The 16,334-nt window shown below is 40.1% G+C and overlaps 1 protein-coding gene across 1 annotated transcript in view; it reads left to right on the top strand.

Moving 5' to 3' along the window:
- Window positions 1–16,334, top strand: part of SPEN (spen family transcriptional repressor) — a 94,258-nt gene that overhangs the window by 71,694 nt on the left and 6,230 nt on the right. The window contains exons 7-11 of the mRNA XM_044996175.1: window positions 904–1,029; window positions 1,661–1,774; window positions 2,943–3,056; window positions 4,380–4,480; window positions 7,700–15,635. Of these exons, the coding sequence (XP_044852110.1) occupies window positions 904–1,029; window positions 1,661–1,774; window positions 2,943–3,056; window positions 4,380–4,480; window positions 7,700–15,635 (8,391 nt within the window). The remainder of the gene's footprint in view (window positions 1–903; window positions 1,030–1,660; window positions 1,775–2,942; window positions 3,057–4,379; window positions 4,481–7,699; window positions 15,636–16,334) is intronic.

The following is a 16,334-nucleotide window of genomic DNA, read 5'->3' as shown; positions in this document are numbered from 1 at the left end:
AACATTTATACTCAAATTAGTGTGCTAGCATTGGCACATGGCTCACAAAGGAAGCTTGTGCTGTTTAAAAAATCAGATCAAATCTCTGCCTTCTATTTTCAGCGTGCAATGAATCATAATATGATGGGTTTGTTCTGAGACTGAGTATGTATGCCAGTACAGTAAGCCTGAATGTTGACCAAATGTCAGTTCTGAACCTGCTATTATTTAAGTTGATTAAAACCAGGTTTTGTTACACATAAATTGTTTCCCTCTGATTGCATCAGTTTTTTAACATGCCTGAGGTCTCTTGGGTAATGTGTCAGCAGTGGGATGTAGTTCTTCTTTTTTTGCCTTCATCTAATCGGTGCCAACTTGTTTTAAGAGAATAGTTCAGCATTGTCGTCTATTTATAGGAACAGAGTGGATGGATTGGGTTTATTTGGAAAAGTAAGCCTGTTTGGCTCTTCCATCACAAACCAGCTATTGGTTTGAGACAGTTTTCTCCTGGGAAGGCCTCAAGGGAAACAACCTAAGTTGTATTTCTGTGTTTGTTATGATTCTGAGTACCTCTGTTTCACACAGTATTAACAAACAAAAGCTGCTATTCTGTGAGTAGATCACATTAACCGTCTTGGGTGTTCAGCAACATCCCTTTCTAGCTTTAAATTTTCATTGTGAAGAGCTTTTGTTGCATCAAGAAGGGTTTGGTTATACCACTGGAACGAGAAGCAGTAAAGCAATGCATCTCGCTATCTGCTAATATTTAAATCATCTTTTTGACTAAAATGTTAATTAAGCAACGCTAGCTGTGGTACATGGCTTGTTTTAGGGGGAAAAAATCCATTTAGATCTAGTTTATACAGCTGAACCTGTTTACTTGCTGGCATATTGCTGAGCATTGACTGCTTTTTTTTTTTCCAGGATATTGACATTAAGAAAGTGAATGGAGTTCCTCAGTATGCATTCCTGCAGTACTGTGATATTGCAAGTGTATGTAAAGCAATTAAGAAGATGGATGGGGAATACCTTGGAAATAACCGTCTCAAGGTAAAGAAATCCTCCTATGAACGCATTATCCTTCTGGTTAATTTTGTTTTCAGTGTTCGATAATTCTTTGTCAGCTTAGACTGTGGAAGTGAAGGGTTTTGGTTTTTTTGTACTACTTTTGCCTTTCTTGCTGCTACTTTGTAGGTCAGACTAGATAGTGATATATTTTCAACCACCACCACGACAGACATTTGGTAACTTTATTGGCAATTGCAGCAGAGAGGCCAAGGATTGAATGGACATGGAGGCTGATTTATCTTCTCATTTTTAAAGGTAGTCCATCCAGGTCAGTGTTTGGTGGGGCAGTGTAGGAAGATTGCACTGCTCCTGCCAGTGCTGCACCTGTTCTGGGGAAAAGAAGATTATTTCAGTCCCCAGAGTTGTCAATCTGACACCTTTCAGAAGCACTAAATTTGCACAAAATCCAAATATATTAAATGAACGTTGTATTTATTTAAGCATGCAGAATTATTTTTATGATTTTGAGTTGCTTGCACCTGCGTGAGATGCTAATTAAAAAAAAACTATACAAATTAATAATTTTCTTCAGATAATTCTAAATTAGGCATGCTCTGTTAAATTAGTTTAATTGTGAATTGTACTGATGGAAGTTTTGCCCTTTTGTGTTCAGCTGGGTTTTGGAAAGAGCATGCCTACAAACTGCGTGTGGTTAGATGGTCTTTCTACAAACGTAACGGATCAGTATTTAACTCGACATTTCTGCCGATACGGGCCCGTGGTAAAGGTAGGTGGGAGGCTTTGGTGTGTGGTTTGACGTTTACTGTCTTCCTCTCTTTACATCCTGTCCTTTCAACCCTGACTTCCAGGGTTTTATAGCTCAGACATAGAATTTCTCTCTGGGTTGAAATTTGGCCTACAAGGCACTGTAGCTTTTCAGCCTGTTGGTCCAAAACATAGACTAGTTGCTTTTGGTATTTTGATGATGATATTTTGAATGAGCCGAGATAACAAACTTTAGAACTAATCTGCTGCTCTTGTGCAGTACAGTCTTTCCCACTACAAAGTTACTTTAGAATTCTGATGTTGTTTCATGTTGGAACAATGCAGTCTAATTATGTGATTATATTTGTGCGTGCTAATTACATAATTAGACATAATTATGTTTTTTTCCCAAATAGACCAGAAATGACTCAGAAAAAAATCTACAGGAAATTCATACAAGAAAAGGTACATAAAAATGTCATAGTTGTGCAACATAGTGGGACACTTGAACTGTGAACTATCAGGTCCCATTGCATGTAGGTATTTGAGCACATGCTTAACTTTAAGCTTGTGAGTTGTCCAATTGACTTCAGTGGGACTATTCATGTGCTTAAAGTTAAGCTTGTGTAAATGTTTGCAGGATTGGGGCCATAACTCCTTAAGATTTCTGTGGGTACATGTTGCAGCTTTGACATTCTTTTAATGTAGCTTTTGTTGTTTGAATGTGTATGTCGCGAAGACAAACAAGTGTTTCTAAATTGTGCACATATAGCAATTGAAGAATAGGACTACAGTTTGTAACAATACAGTTTGTTTTCATTTTGTGATTAAATGTTCCTCTTACCTTTTTTCCCCCCTATAATTTATTGGAATTTTTTCAGAAATATGCAAGTAAACAATGACACAGCAATACTCAGTCACCAAAGAAAATAATACAAGTAAAATACAGAAAAACAAAATAAAGGCATAATATACCTCAAGCCACAATATCCACAATTCAAAGCAGTCCCTTGTTCTTTTACTGTCTCTTCATTACAATATGTCTCATAAAAAAAGCCTGAAAATTTTCCTTGATTAAAAATTATTTTCTTACCGGTGTCCTCATGATTTAGGATTTTGTTGGGACTGACATTAAGTCCTGTGGATGAGGCTCTTATTTGGTTTTTGTTTTGTTTTTTTGTTTTTTACAGGTGGTGTTTGACCGCTTAAAAGGCATGGCCCTGGTTCTCTACAATGAAATTGAATATGCACAAGCAGCTGTAAAAGAGACCAAGGGGAGGAAAATCGGTGGGAATAAAATTAAGGTGTGCAGAATGACCTCTAAAAAAGAAAAAAAAATTGTATTCAGGTCTTACCCCTTAAAATGCTGGCATTTTGCAAATTGCCAGCCAAAAGAATATGTAGTGGGACATATAGGTCCTAAATCTCAAAGGGTTAAACTAACCTTTTACACTCGGCTTAAGGTGTTAGGGCATTTTGACCTGTTACTCAGAAAGCTTTCTCCAGTATTCTGTCATTTTTCCCACTGAACTTGCATCTCTAAGCTTCTGGGTGTTGGTGTCAATATTATTATTATTATCTGTTGCTAGTGACTGAGAAGCAATACTACAAAGGCACCAAGCTAATCCAGGAGTTTGGGGTGTTAGCCCAATCTCTGAATTATCTTTCTCCTCCTCTTCCTCCTCTCCTAAAGAGTGGGTAATCACTTCAAGCATGATCTTTCACCTGGTGTATTCATCTAGAAATTTGATATTTGTGGTGGTTAGAAGTTTTGAATACATTATATAGTTTTCTAAGTGTGGTGGTTGAATATAATAAGTAGCCTTTATATGAAATAAAAGATATGGTCATTAAAGATTTTGTATCTTGTGTTTGTAGGTCTTACTCTTTAGTGATTTTGAAACAAAAAACACCCTTATTATGTGTGTGTGCTCTGTTACTGTTTCTTCTAAACTGATTATTTAAAATTCCTTTTTAATGTAAAAACTGTTGCATTGTGTCAAATGCATTTTGACAAACCCATTCTAAATCTTAATTTTTATTTTTTCCCCCCATAAATTGTGCCATTATTTTCTCAGCGTTGTAGCAAGCAGTTGGGAAACAGCAAGTCATGATTAGAGCTGGGAGTCAGGATTCCTGGATTCTGTTCCCATCCTTGCCATTGCCTTTCTATAAAACCTTGGGCAAGTCATTTATACTCCCATCTGTAAAGGGGATTAATAAGGTTGATCCAACCTTTGTAAAGTGCTTCGATATCCTGGGATGAAAGGCACTATATAACTATAAAGTGTCGGCGGTGGTATTACTATTTAATAATTTTGCTTTTGTTCCTTGAAACAAAATTATTTCAGTTGAATTTTCTTCACTAGCTGAAAGAAAATATCCTGACACACAAATAAATTCTGATCTCCATAAAAATACATTGTGCTTTGCAGCACACTTATAATAAGGGAAAGGTCTTTCATCTCAGCAGGAGTAATTCCAGTCCTGAGGACTGGTTTTTTTTAACTAATATCACACCCACTCTTTCCCTTCTGCTTCCATCTTCAAGAACTGCAGGAGACATTGAAAACCTGTCAAAATGGAATATTTCCTTTACTGAACATGTATTACCCTTTATTTTTCAGGTGGATTTTGCAAACCGAGAGAGTCAATTGGCGTTTTATCATTCCATGGAGAAAACGGGTCAAGATATCAGAGACTTCTATGAAATGCTAGCAGAAAGAAGGCATGTATCTAATACATTGATTCCATTCTCTTGCTTTTCAAATAGGATTTTAAATGTAGTTAAAATTCCAGGACATAACGCCCAAATTATAGTTAAAGTAATCTTTAAAATAAAAGATTCTCTCTCAAGCCTACTCCCTCCTCCTAGAGCGCGCACACTCTTTATCCTGTTGACTCTCCCTCCTTTTTAAGATGTAAGTTTCATTGAAAAGTGACTATTACAGTTTGAACTTGGTGCAGAAAGCTTTCTGTGGTCATAATTGACACAGATGATACATTTAAAGCAGACAGGTGCTCTCATGGAATGTGCTGCAGTTTTTTGTATGTATTTTAGTATCTTAGTTTTAATTTTTAGCTTTTTAAACTCTTTTTCACAGATGTAAATGATCAGCCTTAAGCTACACAAATTGGCAGATAAAAGCCAAGCAATGGATTATGGCTCTGAACTGCATCACATACTAAAATTAAGGTGTATGTGAAAAATTTGACTGAAACTTTCGGTCAGCTAGTTTGTATATATGCTCAGCTACCCAGCTGATTTGCTGCTTCATCTATTAATAGCTAGCGAATGGAAAGAGTGCTTTGTGTAACTCCTCTCCCCACTCTTAAAATAGTATATAAATTAACAAGCAACACGTGCTATTAACATCAGTCAGATATTTTTCTAATCTATTGAGCTGAAAGTGAAGTTTACACTCAGACCACCACTTCCCTAGCAGTATGATTTCTAGTATTGCTAAAATAGTAAAAGCTCTGAGCAGGACTTCAATTTCTTTTGCTATTTGTCATGAAAAATATCTTCTATCTAGATATTTTTCTATAGTATCTGTCATCATGGTGTGTAAGATTATACATGCGGTTGCAGAAGGGTCACTCATTTCTCTAGACTCTGGTTTAATGCAGCCTAACACAGTTCCACTCATAATTTTTTGGATCGTTGAAAAACCTACCAATTTTTTCATTACTAATGATTGTGGTAAAGGATGGGCAAGTAAATGAGTTGGTAAATTTTTGACTGTTTTAAAAACTGGCTTATTTGTTAAGATTCTGAATTCTTGTAAATGAGTCCAGCGTGGTATTGTTTACACTAATGAGCTACACATTATCTCAAAATGTGCTGCTCTTGTTTTAGATCAAAGTAGATCAAAATAACATATGTAATGTTGCCAGCTTTTAAAAAGTGAAGATTAGTTTGGAAATTGGAAACGATAATTTGCATAATGGAAATGAATTGGTGTGTTCCCAAATCATTGCCAAGAATTGTGATCTGCCAGCAGGCAGGCAGTGACAATTTCCTCTGGCTGAACCACACTGAATTAGAAAAAGAGAATTGCATTCATCAGATGTCTTTTAGTACACACATGCCATTTGAGCTGATCTTTGCTGTGAAATATTTCTGACTAGAATACATTTTTCTAGAACAAGATGAAACTTAGACATCTGTTTTTCTTTCTTTCTTTAAAAAAATCAGCTGTCATTATCCAAACCAATGTCTGATTTGAATGTTCACATAATCTTTACTTGGGAGCAGTGAACCAGGGAGCATAGAGGTCTGTTGGGGTGAGCGTGTTACTCATGAATAATAAAGCCACAACTTAAACTATGCAGGACACCATTTTGTGTAACAACTATATACCACATTATTATATAATCTGTATGTTACACACCATTTTACAGAAAATCTTTTTTAAAATGCTATAGATAATTTCTAAACATTTTATTGGGACTGTATCCTTCTAGCTGTAAAGCCAGGTTTTCTTACTTTTATGAGTGTACAGGGCTCGGGGAGAGAGAGAAATTATAATGAATACATTTTATCAAATTCTGCAAATACATTAGATAACTTTTCTACATAAAAATGTTACAGTTTTAAGGCCCCACATATCAGAACTTTCTAGGACTAGAAGCAAGTTATATGTGCCCCTTTGAAAAACTGGGAATTTTCATTTGAATAGTACAAAGCACCTGTTTTAAGGTCTTCAGGGTCATGAAATATTTGACCCTAAACCTGTTAATGATTCAGAATTTTTGTGTATTACACATTCTGGGTCTTGTACAAGTGTAAGTTCTTTGGGAACATCTTTGTGTCAGGTTGACTTTTTTAAAATGACAGGTGCTCAAAGCTGCCTGAGCTATTGTAGTAGTTAAACATCGTCCCAAAGGAGACGGGTTGGGGCAAAGTACAAGTGAGGCAATCTGAGGCATATGATAAATGCAGTTTATCATATGGCTCAGCAATTTATCATTTATAAAGCATTTTGCCAGGTGGACAGACCCACTGGGTGACAGTCTGCAGTGCAAAGGGTAGCCATTTTTTTCAGATTAACTTTTTTATTTTAAAGAGACAGGTTTTGGTGCTATATGAATTTGGCCTGAACTTCCAGTGGTCAACTCGAGCTCATTAGCATGACTCCACCTGTCCTCATTAGCTGTCTCCTGACAGTTGCAATTCATAATATTCTGTAATCTTGTGCAGAATGAAGGTGTGTGCCCCTTTTAGGGGGGGAAGGGGTCGTTTTTCTTTTTGTATACTTCTTACAAGGTAGAAACATTCCACTTTTAGCTCTAGAGAGGGTGTAAAACATACTTTTAAATGGTTGGGGAATCAGAGTACTCCATGCACTTCTAATGTAACAAAGATACCAAAAAAAAAACCCCTCTATCTGCCGTGAAACTTGTCTTACGGATTTTTGGATTTTTGAAATGTTGACATAGTTCCCTCTTACTGGTTACAAGTTACTAGTTGAGAGATGGAAACCTTGATATTTGATCTGATGTATGTTTTCAGATCTAATTACTGCTCTCTCATAGTAGCAGCTTTTGAAAGTGGGGGGGGGGTCTTTATATATACAGTGAAGCTTTTGTTATGTAGGGTACACTTTCATCAAATTGGTTTATATTTGTTCCCTGAATAAGGATGTAAATACTAATTTGGCGCTAAAATACAAAAACAAAAAAAACCCCACGATAATAGGATTGATTCAGAGATGATCACCCAAGCTACCTGATGAAGAAAATAACTGAGACTAACACATTGATTCATCCACTATGCACTTATTCATTGTTGTTAAATCGATCGGTACAGCTATGATTATCTGCCATGATATATAACTAAATAAAGAAACTATCATAAAATAATTTTTCATGTAGAAAAGTTTCATAATTCAACATTTTGGTTAACAGGGAAAACTAACCACTGTATTGTTCTTGTTTTTGGCAGAGATGAAAGAAGAGGATCTTATGAATATGCGCCTGACCGTACTTACTATGAGACTGTTAGAACTCCAGGGACGTATCCTGAAGATCCTAGGAGAGAATATCCTGCACGAAGCAGAGAATTTTATGCAGAATGGGATCCTTATCAAGGAGACTACTATGACCCACGATATTATGACGATCCACGTGAATACAGGGATTACAGAGGAGATCCTTATGAACAAGATATAAGAGAATACAGTTATAGACAACGAGAGAGAGAGAGGGAAAGAGAGCGGTTTGAATCGGATCGGGACAGAGATCATGAAAGGAGGCCAATTGAACGCAGTCAAAGTCCAGCTCACTCCAGACGGCCGCAGAGCCCTGGAGCGTCTCCCTCGCAATCAGAAAGGCTTCAGAGTGATTCTGAAAGGAGGATCTACAGCAGGTCTTCAGATCGGAGTGGGAGCTGCAGCTCACTTTCTCCTCCAAGATATGACAAACTTGACAAGACGCGTGTAGAGCGTTACGCAAAAAATGAGAAAAATGATAAAGAACGTGCTTTTGACCAAGAGAGAATAGACAAAGACAAACGTTTGGTGAGGAAAGAGAAGCCAGAAAAACTAGAAAAGGATAAAACTGATAAGCAGAAACGAAAAGCAAAAATTCATTCACCAAGCTCTCAGTCTTCTGAAACAGACCAAGAAAATGAGAGAGAACCCAGCCCTGAAAAATTAAAGGGCAATAGTAAACAGAGTAAAGAGAGAGCTGACAAAGAAGGGACAGCCAAAAACCGCCTGGAACTAATGCCATGTGTGGTGCTGACTCGAGTAAAAGAAAAGGAAGGGAAAGTTATTGATCAGCCTGCTTTGGAGAAACTGAGAGCAAAGCTTGATAATGACACTATTAAATCTCCACTTCTTGAACAAAAAGTCCAGACATCTCAAATTGAGCAAACAAAATCTGACCAGCCTAAACTGGAACCTGTTAGAACTAAGGTGCCAAAAGAGAAGGTACTTGCCAGTCATGTAGAAGTAGTTGATAAAGAGGGAAAATTGAAGTCCAAGAAACACTTGAAGACAGAGCAGACTACAGAAGGGGCAAACGCAGTAGATCTTGACAAGTTAGAGGCTCGTAAAAGACGTTTTGCTGATGCAAACTTGAAACCTGACAGGCAAAAACTGGAAGTTAAAAGAAGCAGCCAAGATGAGGAAGATGCTGCACGCATGGTCTTGAAAAAGCAACTTGATGTGACAACTTCATCTAGAGAAGTTACAGTGTTACGGGAAGGAGAATTGGAAAGAAAGCCCTTGAGGAAAGAGATGCTTAAAAGGGAATCTAAAAAAATTAAACTGGAAAGACTTATTACTGTTACCAGCCCCAAAGATACACAGGAGCCTGCTAATGTTTCCGTTGGGATTGGCTTGCGTCCCAGTTTAGAACTGCAGCCTCGGCTAGGAGAGCCTGTTGATGAACCAGTGGAAACTCAAGAAATCCTTTCTAAAAAACTTAATCCAATAAAACCACAGCACAAACAAATGCAGCTGTTAGATGATCAAGGAACAGAGAGAGAGGACATGAAGAAAAATTTCTGTGGTCTTCCTGACGAGTTTCCTGACCATAAACTTGGCCAGGAGAAACCTCAGTCAGCTGATACAGAAGAGAAAATTGGTATTGACATTGATTACACACAAAGTTATAGAAAACAAATGGAGCAAAGTCGCAGATTAAAACAGCAGATGGAAATGGAGATAGCAAAGTCTGAGAAGTTTGGCAGTCCAAAAAAAGAAGTAGACGAATATGAAAGGCGTAGCCTGGTTCATGAGGTGGGCAAACCCCCACAAGATGTCACAGATGATTCTCCACCAAGTAAAAAGAAAAAGACTGACCATTTTGATTTTGAAATTAGCACTAAAAGAGAGAGGAACTATAGAAGCTCTCGCCAGGTGAGTGAAGATTCTGAAAGGACTGCCTGTTCACCTAGTATCAGACACTTTCCTTTTCATGAGGATGATGACACGCTAGATTCCCCAAGGCTAATGCCATTAAAAGAAACCAAAGAATCACCTAAAATAGAAGAAAAGGGTCTTTCATATTCCAATATGACTGTGAGGGAGGAATCCCTAAAATTTAATCCCTATGATTCTAGCAGAAGGGAGCAGATGGCAGAAATGGCCAAAATAAAGCTATCGGTACTTAGTTCTGAAGATGAATCAAATCGATGGGAATCTCAAGTGAAACAAGAGCCTGGCAGAGTTGATATTAGCTTCCCAAGTAGTATAGTTAAAAGAGACAGCATACGAAAGCGGTCTGTACGGGACCTGGAACCAGGGGAGGTACCTTCAGATTCTGATGACGACAATGAAAATAAACCCCATTCTCCTAAAGCCTCATCATTATTAGAGAGTTCCAGGTTATCTTTTTTATTAAGGGACAGAGAAAGAGAGGAAAGGCTGTCAACTTCTTTAGAAAGAAACAAATTTTACTCCTTTGCATTGGATAAGACAATCACACCAGACACAAAAGCCTTGCTTGAAAGAGCTAAATCTCTCTCTTCATCTAGAGAAGAAAACTGGTCTTTTCTGGATTGGGACTCAAGATTTGCTAGTTTTAGAAACAATAAAGACAAAGAGAAAGTTGACTCTGCTCCAAGACCTATTCCATCTTGGTATATGAAAAAGAAAAAAATCAGGACCGATTCAGAAGGAAAACTAGATGATAAGAAAGAGGATCATAAAGAGGAGGAGCAAGAGAGACAGGAATTGTTTGCTTCTCGATTTTTACATAGCTCAATCTTTGAACAAGATTCTAAACGTCTACAGCATTTAGAAAGAAAAGATGATGACCTGGACTTCATTTCTGGTCGAATATATGGGAGACAGACTTCTTCTGATGGGAGTAACAGTGCATCTGAGTTGGTGCAAGAACCGGTTGTTCTTTTTCACAGTAGATTTATTGAGCTAACCCGAATGCAGCAAAAAGAAAAGGAGAAAGATCAAAAACCAAAAGAAGCGGAAAAGCAGGAAGACAAAGAAAATCGGCCTAAGACACCAGAAACTGTTCCTGATAATAAAGAACCAGAACATAAATCTTCATCATTAGTTGGGCCTTCTTCAGTCACAGTTGTACCTCAAGAATCAGCACCAGTCATATCTGAGAAGGTAGCAAATGAAAAAATAGTAGTGGATATAACTTCTGCAAGAGAAGAAAGGCCATCTGAACTTGCTTCTACAACAGAAGAACCAAAACCTCTTCCTGAACTTGTTGCTCCTGTCAAAGTAGAACCACCTGAGCAACTTGAACCGCCCCCAGTAATAGAAGTCAATAAAGATGTCATTCCTGCAACTCTGGCTTCTGAGGAAGACTCAGTATCTATAGAGCATCCTTCATACTTGGATACAAAGCCGCCTACACCGGGAGCTTCATTTTCACAAACAGACATCAACGTAGATCCAGAACCTGACAACACACACTTGATTCCACCACTTCCCAAATTGGTTCAAAAGTCTGATGAATCTAGCAAACCTAAAGAGGAAAATGCCCTACCTGCTGCTAACACCGATCCTAATGCAAGTCAGAAAGCAGAGGTAGTTGCTGAGATTCTGCCGCCTGTTTCTGACAATGACATGGAAGTTGAACCCCCGGTTGTTGTAAAAGATAAAAAATCATACAAAAGTAAACGTTCCAAGACTCCTGTTCAGTCAGCCACAACAAATATCACAGAGAAACCTGTCACAAGGAAGAGTGAAAGGATTGACCGTGAAAAACTTAAAAGATCAAGCTCGCCTCGTGGTGAAGCACAGAAGCTTTTAGAATTGAAAGCAGAAGCAGAAAAAGTGTCAAGAAATGCTGCTAAATCTCCTAGTGCTGCAACAGAGCCAGAAAACGTAGAGCCAAGTTTGCCAGTAGGTCGAACTAGACGCAGAAATGTAAGATCCGTTTATGCTACCACAGGAGACAATGAAGGCCCATCTCCAGTGAAGGATCCGGCAGAGGTAACTAGGTCTACCAGAAAAAGAGGAGAAAAGGAACCGCAGGAGACTGTAACAACTGTTCCTACCACACCAAGAAGAGGAAGGCCTCCAAAATCACGCCGTAAGCCTGAGGAAGAAATCTCTCCTATTAAGACAGAACCGGTACAGCAAGAAGCAGAAGAGACTGAGACTAAAGAAACAGTGGAAACCCCTAAACCTGCAGAGGGATGGAGATCTCCTAGATCCCAAAAACTAACACATGGTCATTCATTAGCTGCAAGCAGTCAGCAGGGGAAAAAAGGGAAAAATGAACCAAAGGCAGATATCGCTGTAGAATCTGAAGAGGCCACTGAAACAGCTGGTCAAGAACAAAGTATTAGTGAGAACAGCAATAAATTAAAGACTACAGACAAAGAAGCAGCAGCAAGCGAACAGAAACGTGACAGAAAAGAACTTGATGTGGACAAAAATCTTCCAGAAACCCCCACAGTTGAGATTGTAGAGAAAAAAAATGCCCCGGAAAAAGCTACTAAATCCAAACGAGGAAGATCTAGAAATGCCAAGACTGTTGTAGATAAAGCATCCTTGTGTCTGAAAAATGTGGAAATACGTCTCAATGTTGATGAAGTCAAAGGTGCCCTGCGACCAAGTGAAGAGGAAGCAGAGCCTGTGGCAATATCACCAGCAAAAATCAAAAGCCCACAAAAAGAGGACAATTTGTCACCCCATTTTGTAAAGAATGAGCCAGAAGATCCATTCCAGGAAACAGAAAAAGAAATGATGCATGAATCAAACCAATCACCGGAAGCTGCCCAGTTAGCAAAGCAGATTGAACTTGAACAGGCTGTGGAGAACATTGCAAAGCTCACTGAAACACCATCAGTTGCTGCTTACAAAGAACAGGCAGCTGACGTGTCCGAAGTTCGTCAGGAGGAGGAGGGAGACAAACCTGCACATCAGGCTAGTGAAACAGAACTGGCAGCAGCTATTGGATCCATCATAAATGATATTTCTGGAGAAGCAGAAAGCTTTCCTGCTCCTCCAACTTATCCTGCTGCTGAATCAGAATCTGAGATACCTGCAGAACCAGTGGTGTTACCATCCCCTAGGGAAGAAATGGAGCCTGAAACTGATCAGGCAGTTAACAATATCTTGGAAACAGAAGCTGCTGTTGGACCCTCCGTGCAACAAGTAACTGGCACTACCCCATCAACAGTAGAGGCAGAAAATAAGGAGGCTGAAGTGAGCTTCAGTGAATCTTCAAATTCTGCACAGGAAGCTGAAACTTTACAGGAAACCGAAGTTTCTCGGAAGGAAAAAGGCCGCCAAAAGACCACCCGGCAAAGACGTAAACGGAGCATGAGCAAGAAAGGGGATACCGCCGAAGTTAGTGCTTTTGAGCCTGAAAGGGTACAAAGTAAGTCTCCTAATGCCAATGAAGTTAAGGCAAAACCAGAAGAAACCTTGAAAGATGAAAAGCAAAATAAAAACTCTGTTCAGGTTTCTACTGAATTGAATATTACTGATGCAAGCAAGGCTGCAACCACTGAGAGAATTTCTCATGAAGCTGTTTCTGAGAGCAACGTCCCTCCTAAAGCTCCTGCTCCTCTGGACCTACCTTCCCAGCCCGTTCCTGTGGATGATGTGAGCCAAACTGGATTCAAGCTACGGTCAGCTATTGAAAATGCACCCGTTACGCCACCAAGTGCTTCAAATATGACTGTTCCTTCAGTTCCTTCTGCAACTGCAGCAAAATTACCCACCCCTGCACCAGCTGGGACAGTCCCCCTCCATTCCAGCACCACCAACGTGACAGAATGGATTGTAAGGCACGATGACACCCGCGCTCGTTCCACCCCACCGCCAGCTCTTCCCCCTGATACTAAAGCATCTGATATTGATACAAACTCCAGTACTCTGAGGAAGATACTTATGGAGCCCAAATATGTTTCAGCAACTAGCCTTGCTACTACGCATGTCACAACTTCTGTTGCTGAGCCAGTTAGTGCACCTCGTTTGGGGGAGGCACCTCCTCATCCTCCAGCAGAGGCCATAAAACCAGTGTCAGAGGAAAAGCCAGCCGTTCCTATCACTAATTCTTTGGATCCTCCAGTAGCAGAGGCGCCAGTTTTCAGTGAGAAAGAAAAAATAAGTACAGTTATTGCTCCCAAAGCTACTTCCGTTATAAGCAGAATATCCCATAGCATTGATCTAGAGGAAACGCCAAGGATAACATTGATGAAGCAAGTCCCCCAAACCCAGACATGTTTAGTTAATGCCCCTTCACCAAAATACAAGCCGAGACCTAGCACAAATGATAACAGCAGGTTTCATCCAGGATCTATGTCTGTTATTGAAGATAGGCCCGTGGAAACTGGATCCAGCCCAGGTCTGCGAGTAAACACTTCAGAGGGTGTTGTGCTTTTGAGTTACTCAGGACAGAAAACAGAAGGCCCTCAACGAATTAGTGCAAAGATCAGTCAGATTCCTCCAGCAAGTGCTGTTGATATAGAGTTTCAGCAGTCTGTGTCCAAGTCACAAATTAAACAAGAACCTATTACTCCATCGCAGCCAGCACCTAAAGGTTCTCAAACTCCCACAGGATATGGGAATGTGTCCACCCATTCTTTGGTACTAGGAACCCAACCTTACAATACATCACCTGTGATCTCCTCCGTTAAACAAGAACGCACTACCTTAGAGAAATCTGAATCAGGCCACCTTTCTGTCCAGACTCCTGCTTCTCAGTCAGGGCCTGTTAAAGTCCTCTCCCAAACTGTAAACACTCCACCTGTACTAGTTCACAACCAGATGGTACTCTCTCAAAGTGTAGCTTCCGCCAACAAAAAACTTCCTGATCTGACTGCTCTGAAAGTGGAGACTAAGGCTCTTCAGCCATCAAACTTGAGCCCTGGGGTCAGTCCTCATCACCCTTCCCTGTCTGGTAAAATGCATTCAGAAGCAAACCATGTCAGCTCAGGACCCAATACCCCAACAGATCGGGCTATTTCTCATTTGGGGATTACAAAACAGGAGCCACATTCCCCACGTACAAGTGGGCATTCTCCCTCTCCATTTCCAAGGACTTGTCATCCTGGTAGTACCTCATCTCCAGCTTTATCTAGTAACACCTCTGTCATGCTGGCTCCAGGAATTCCTGTGCCTCAATACATCTCCAGTATGCATCCTGAGCAATCTGTTATAATGCCCCCTCATAGTGTAACACAGACTGTATCCCTTGGCCATCTGTCACAAGGTGAAGTGAGAATGAATACCCCTCCTTTGCCTGGTATTCCCTATGGCATCCGCCCAGAAGCGCTCCACTCTCCCAGAGCAGCTCTACAACCTCAGATAGAAATTAGACCTCAGAGATCCAGCACACCTCAGCCAGCTCCAATTAGAGACATAGTCATGCCTCCGTTATCTTCTCAGCATCCCCCAGAAGATGAGATGCATTACCATCATACTGTGTGTAGAGGGTCAGCCCCTGTACAGTCCGACGTGTTAGTAATGCAGACAGATTATCGCATGCATGCTACGGGTATAAGACTCGACCAGTACAATGTGCCTCGAGATGTGAGGATGATGATGCACCCACACTTGGCAGCAGTGGGCGACCACCACCCTGAAACTAGACAATCCAGAACACCAGAAGGGTCTGTGAAAACTCCCCCAGTCAGCAAGACTCCACAACCTGGAAAAGAGGCGCCCAAGTCTTCTGAAGTCAAAATGGCGCACTCTCCCCACAGTGAGCCCCGGCTCCTCAGCGTCCCTCCCAGCAGCCAGCTTCCTGGACTGCCTTTGACACAGCCTGTGGTTGTACCTCATGGAGTACAGATCATGCATCCTGCAGGGAGTTCCTTTCATGATTATAGATCTGTGTATGGAGACATGAGAAATTACCATACAGCAGCCCAGCTTGGTCATCCTCAGTTCCCTGGAGCATCGCCAATTGGTCTGCCTTCTCGGAGTATGACCCCATCTCAGGTGAGAATTATGATTTCCTCTGTTTGTTTTCCTTTACCTGAGTTTAAAACATATTATGATAAATATAGTCCTAATGCAGTTGCATCTGACTGTAGTGGGAGTTACAACTGGGATGAGTTTGGCTCATTCCTCATGCACTCTGCCCTCTCCGTTTAAGGTTGTGTTTTATAGTACTACAATGCTAAAAATCAGTTATTTTTGTTTGAGAAATATGGGATAAACACCTTTTTGAAGCTACTAGGAAGGAATTAAGGGGGAGAATCCCCTAATTGATTTTCTTTTTATCACAACAGGGCTCCATTCTGGGAGTGCATGAAATGTATTTATAAATTCCTAGATGTGTAGTGATATAAGAGAGGAACAATTCCCGACATAGGCAAGCTGGCACATTGTTTGAGTTCATTCACTTGTAGCTATTTTCCTCTCCAGTAATTACTGTATTATACAGACAAATAGCATGGGAGTGAGTGAGATATCGATACCTAGTTGGGTTGATGGTGTAGTTAAGGGTGGTCCTGCAGCTTGAGGTGCTGAATTGGGGGTCTGGATTCAGATTCCATCTGTGTTTGAAAGTCTCAGTGCTTTTGCTCCTTCATCTATAAAATACTGGTGAGAACTCCCATTACTGTGGTGAGAATAAATTTATTAACAGGTGTGAGGAAGTCAGATACTACAGTGATAGGGACCATACTGAGAACC

The sequence above is a fragment of the Mauremys mutica genome, chromosome 21 (genome assembly GCF_020497125.1).
Source record: "Mauremys mutica isolate MM-2020 ecotype Southern chromosome 21, ASM2049712v1, whole genome shotgun sequence".
NCBI lineage: Eukaryota > Metazoa > Chordata > Testudines > Geoemydidae > Mauremys > Mauremys mutica.
The sequence above is the reverse complement of the archived record's forward strand: the minus strand, read 5'-3'. Positions and strand labels throughout refer to the sequence as shown.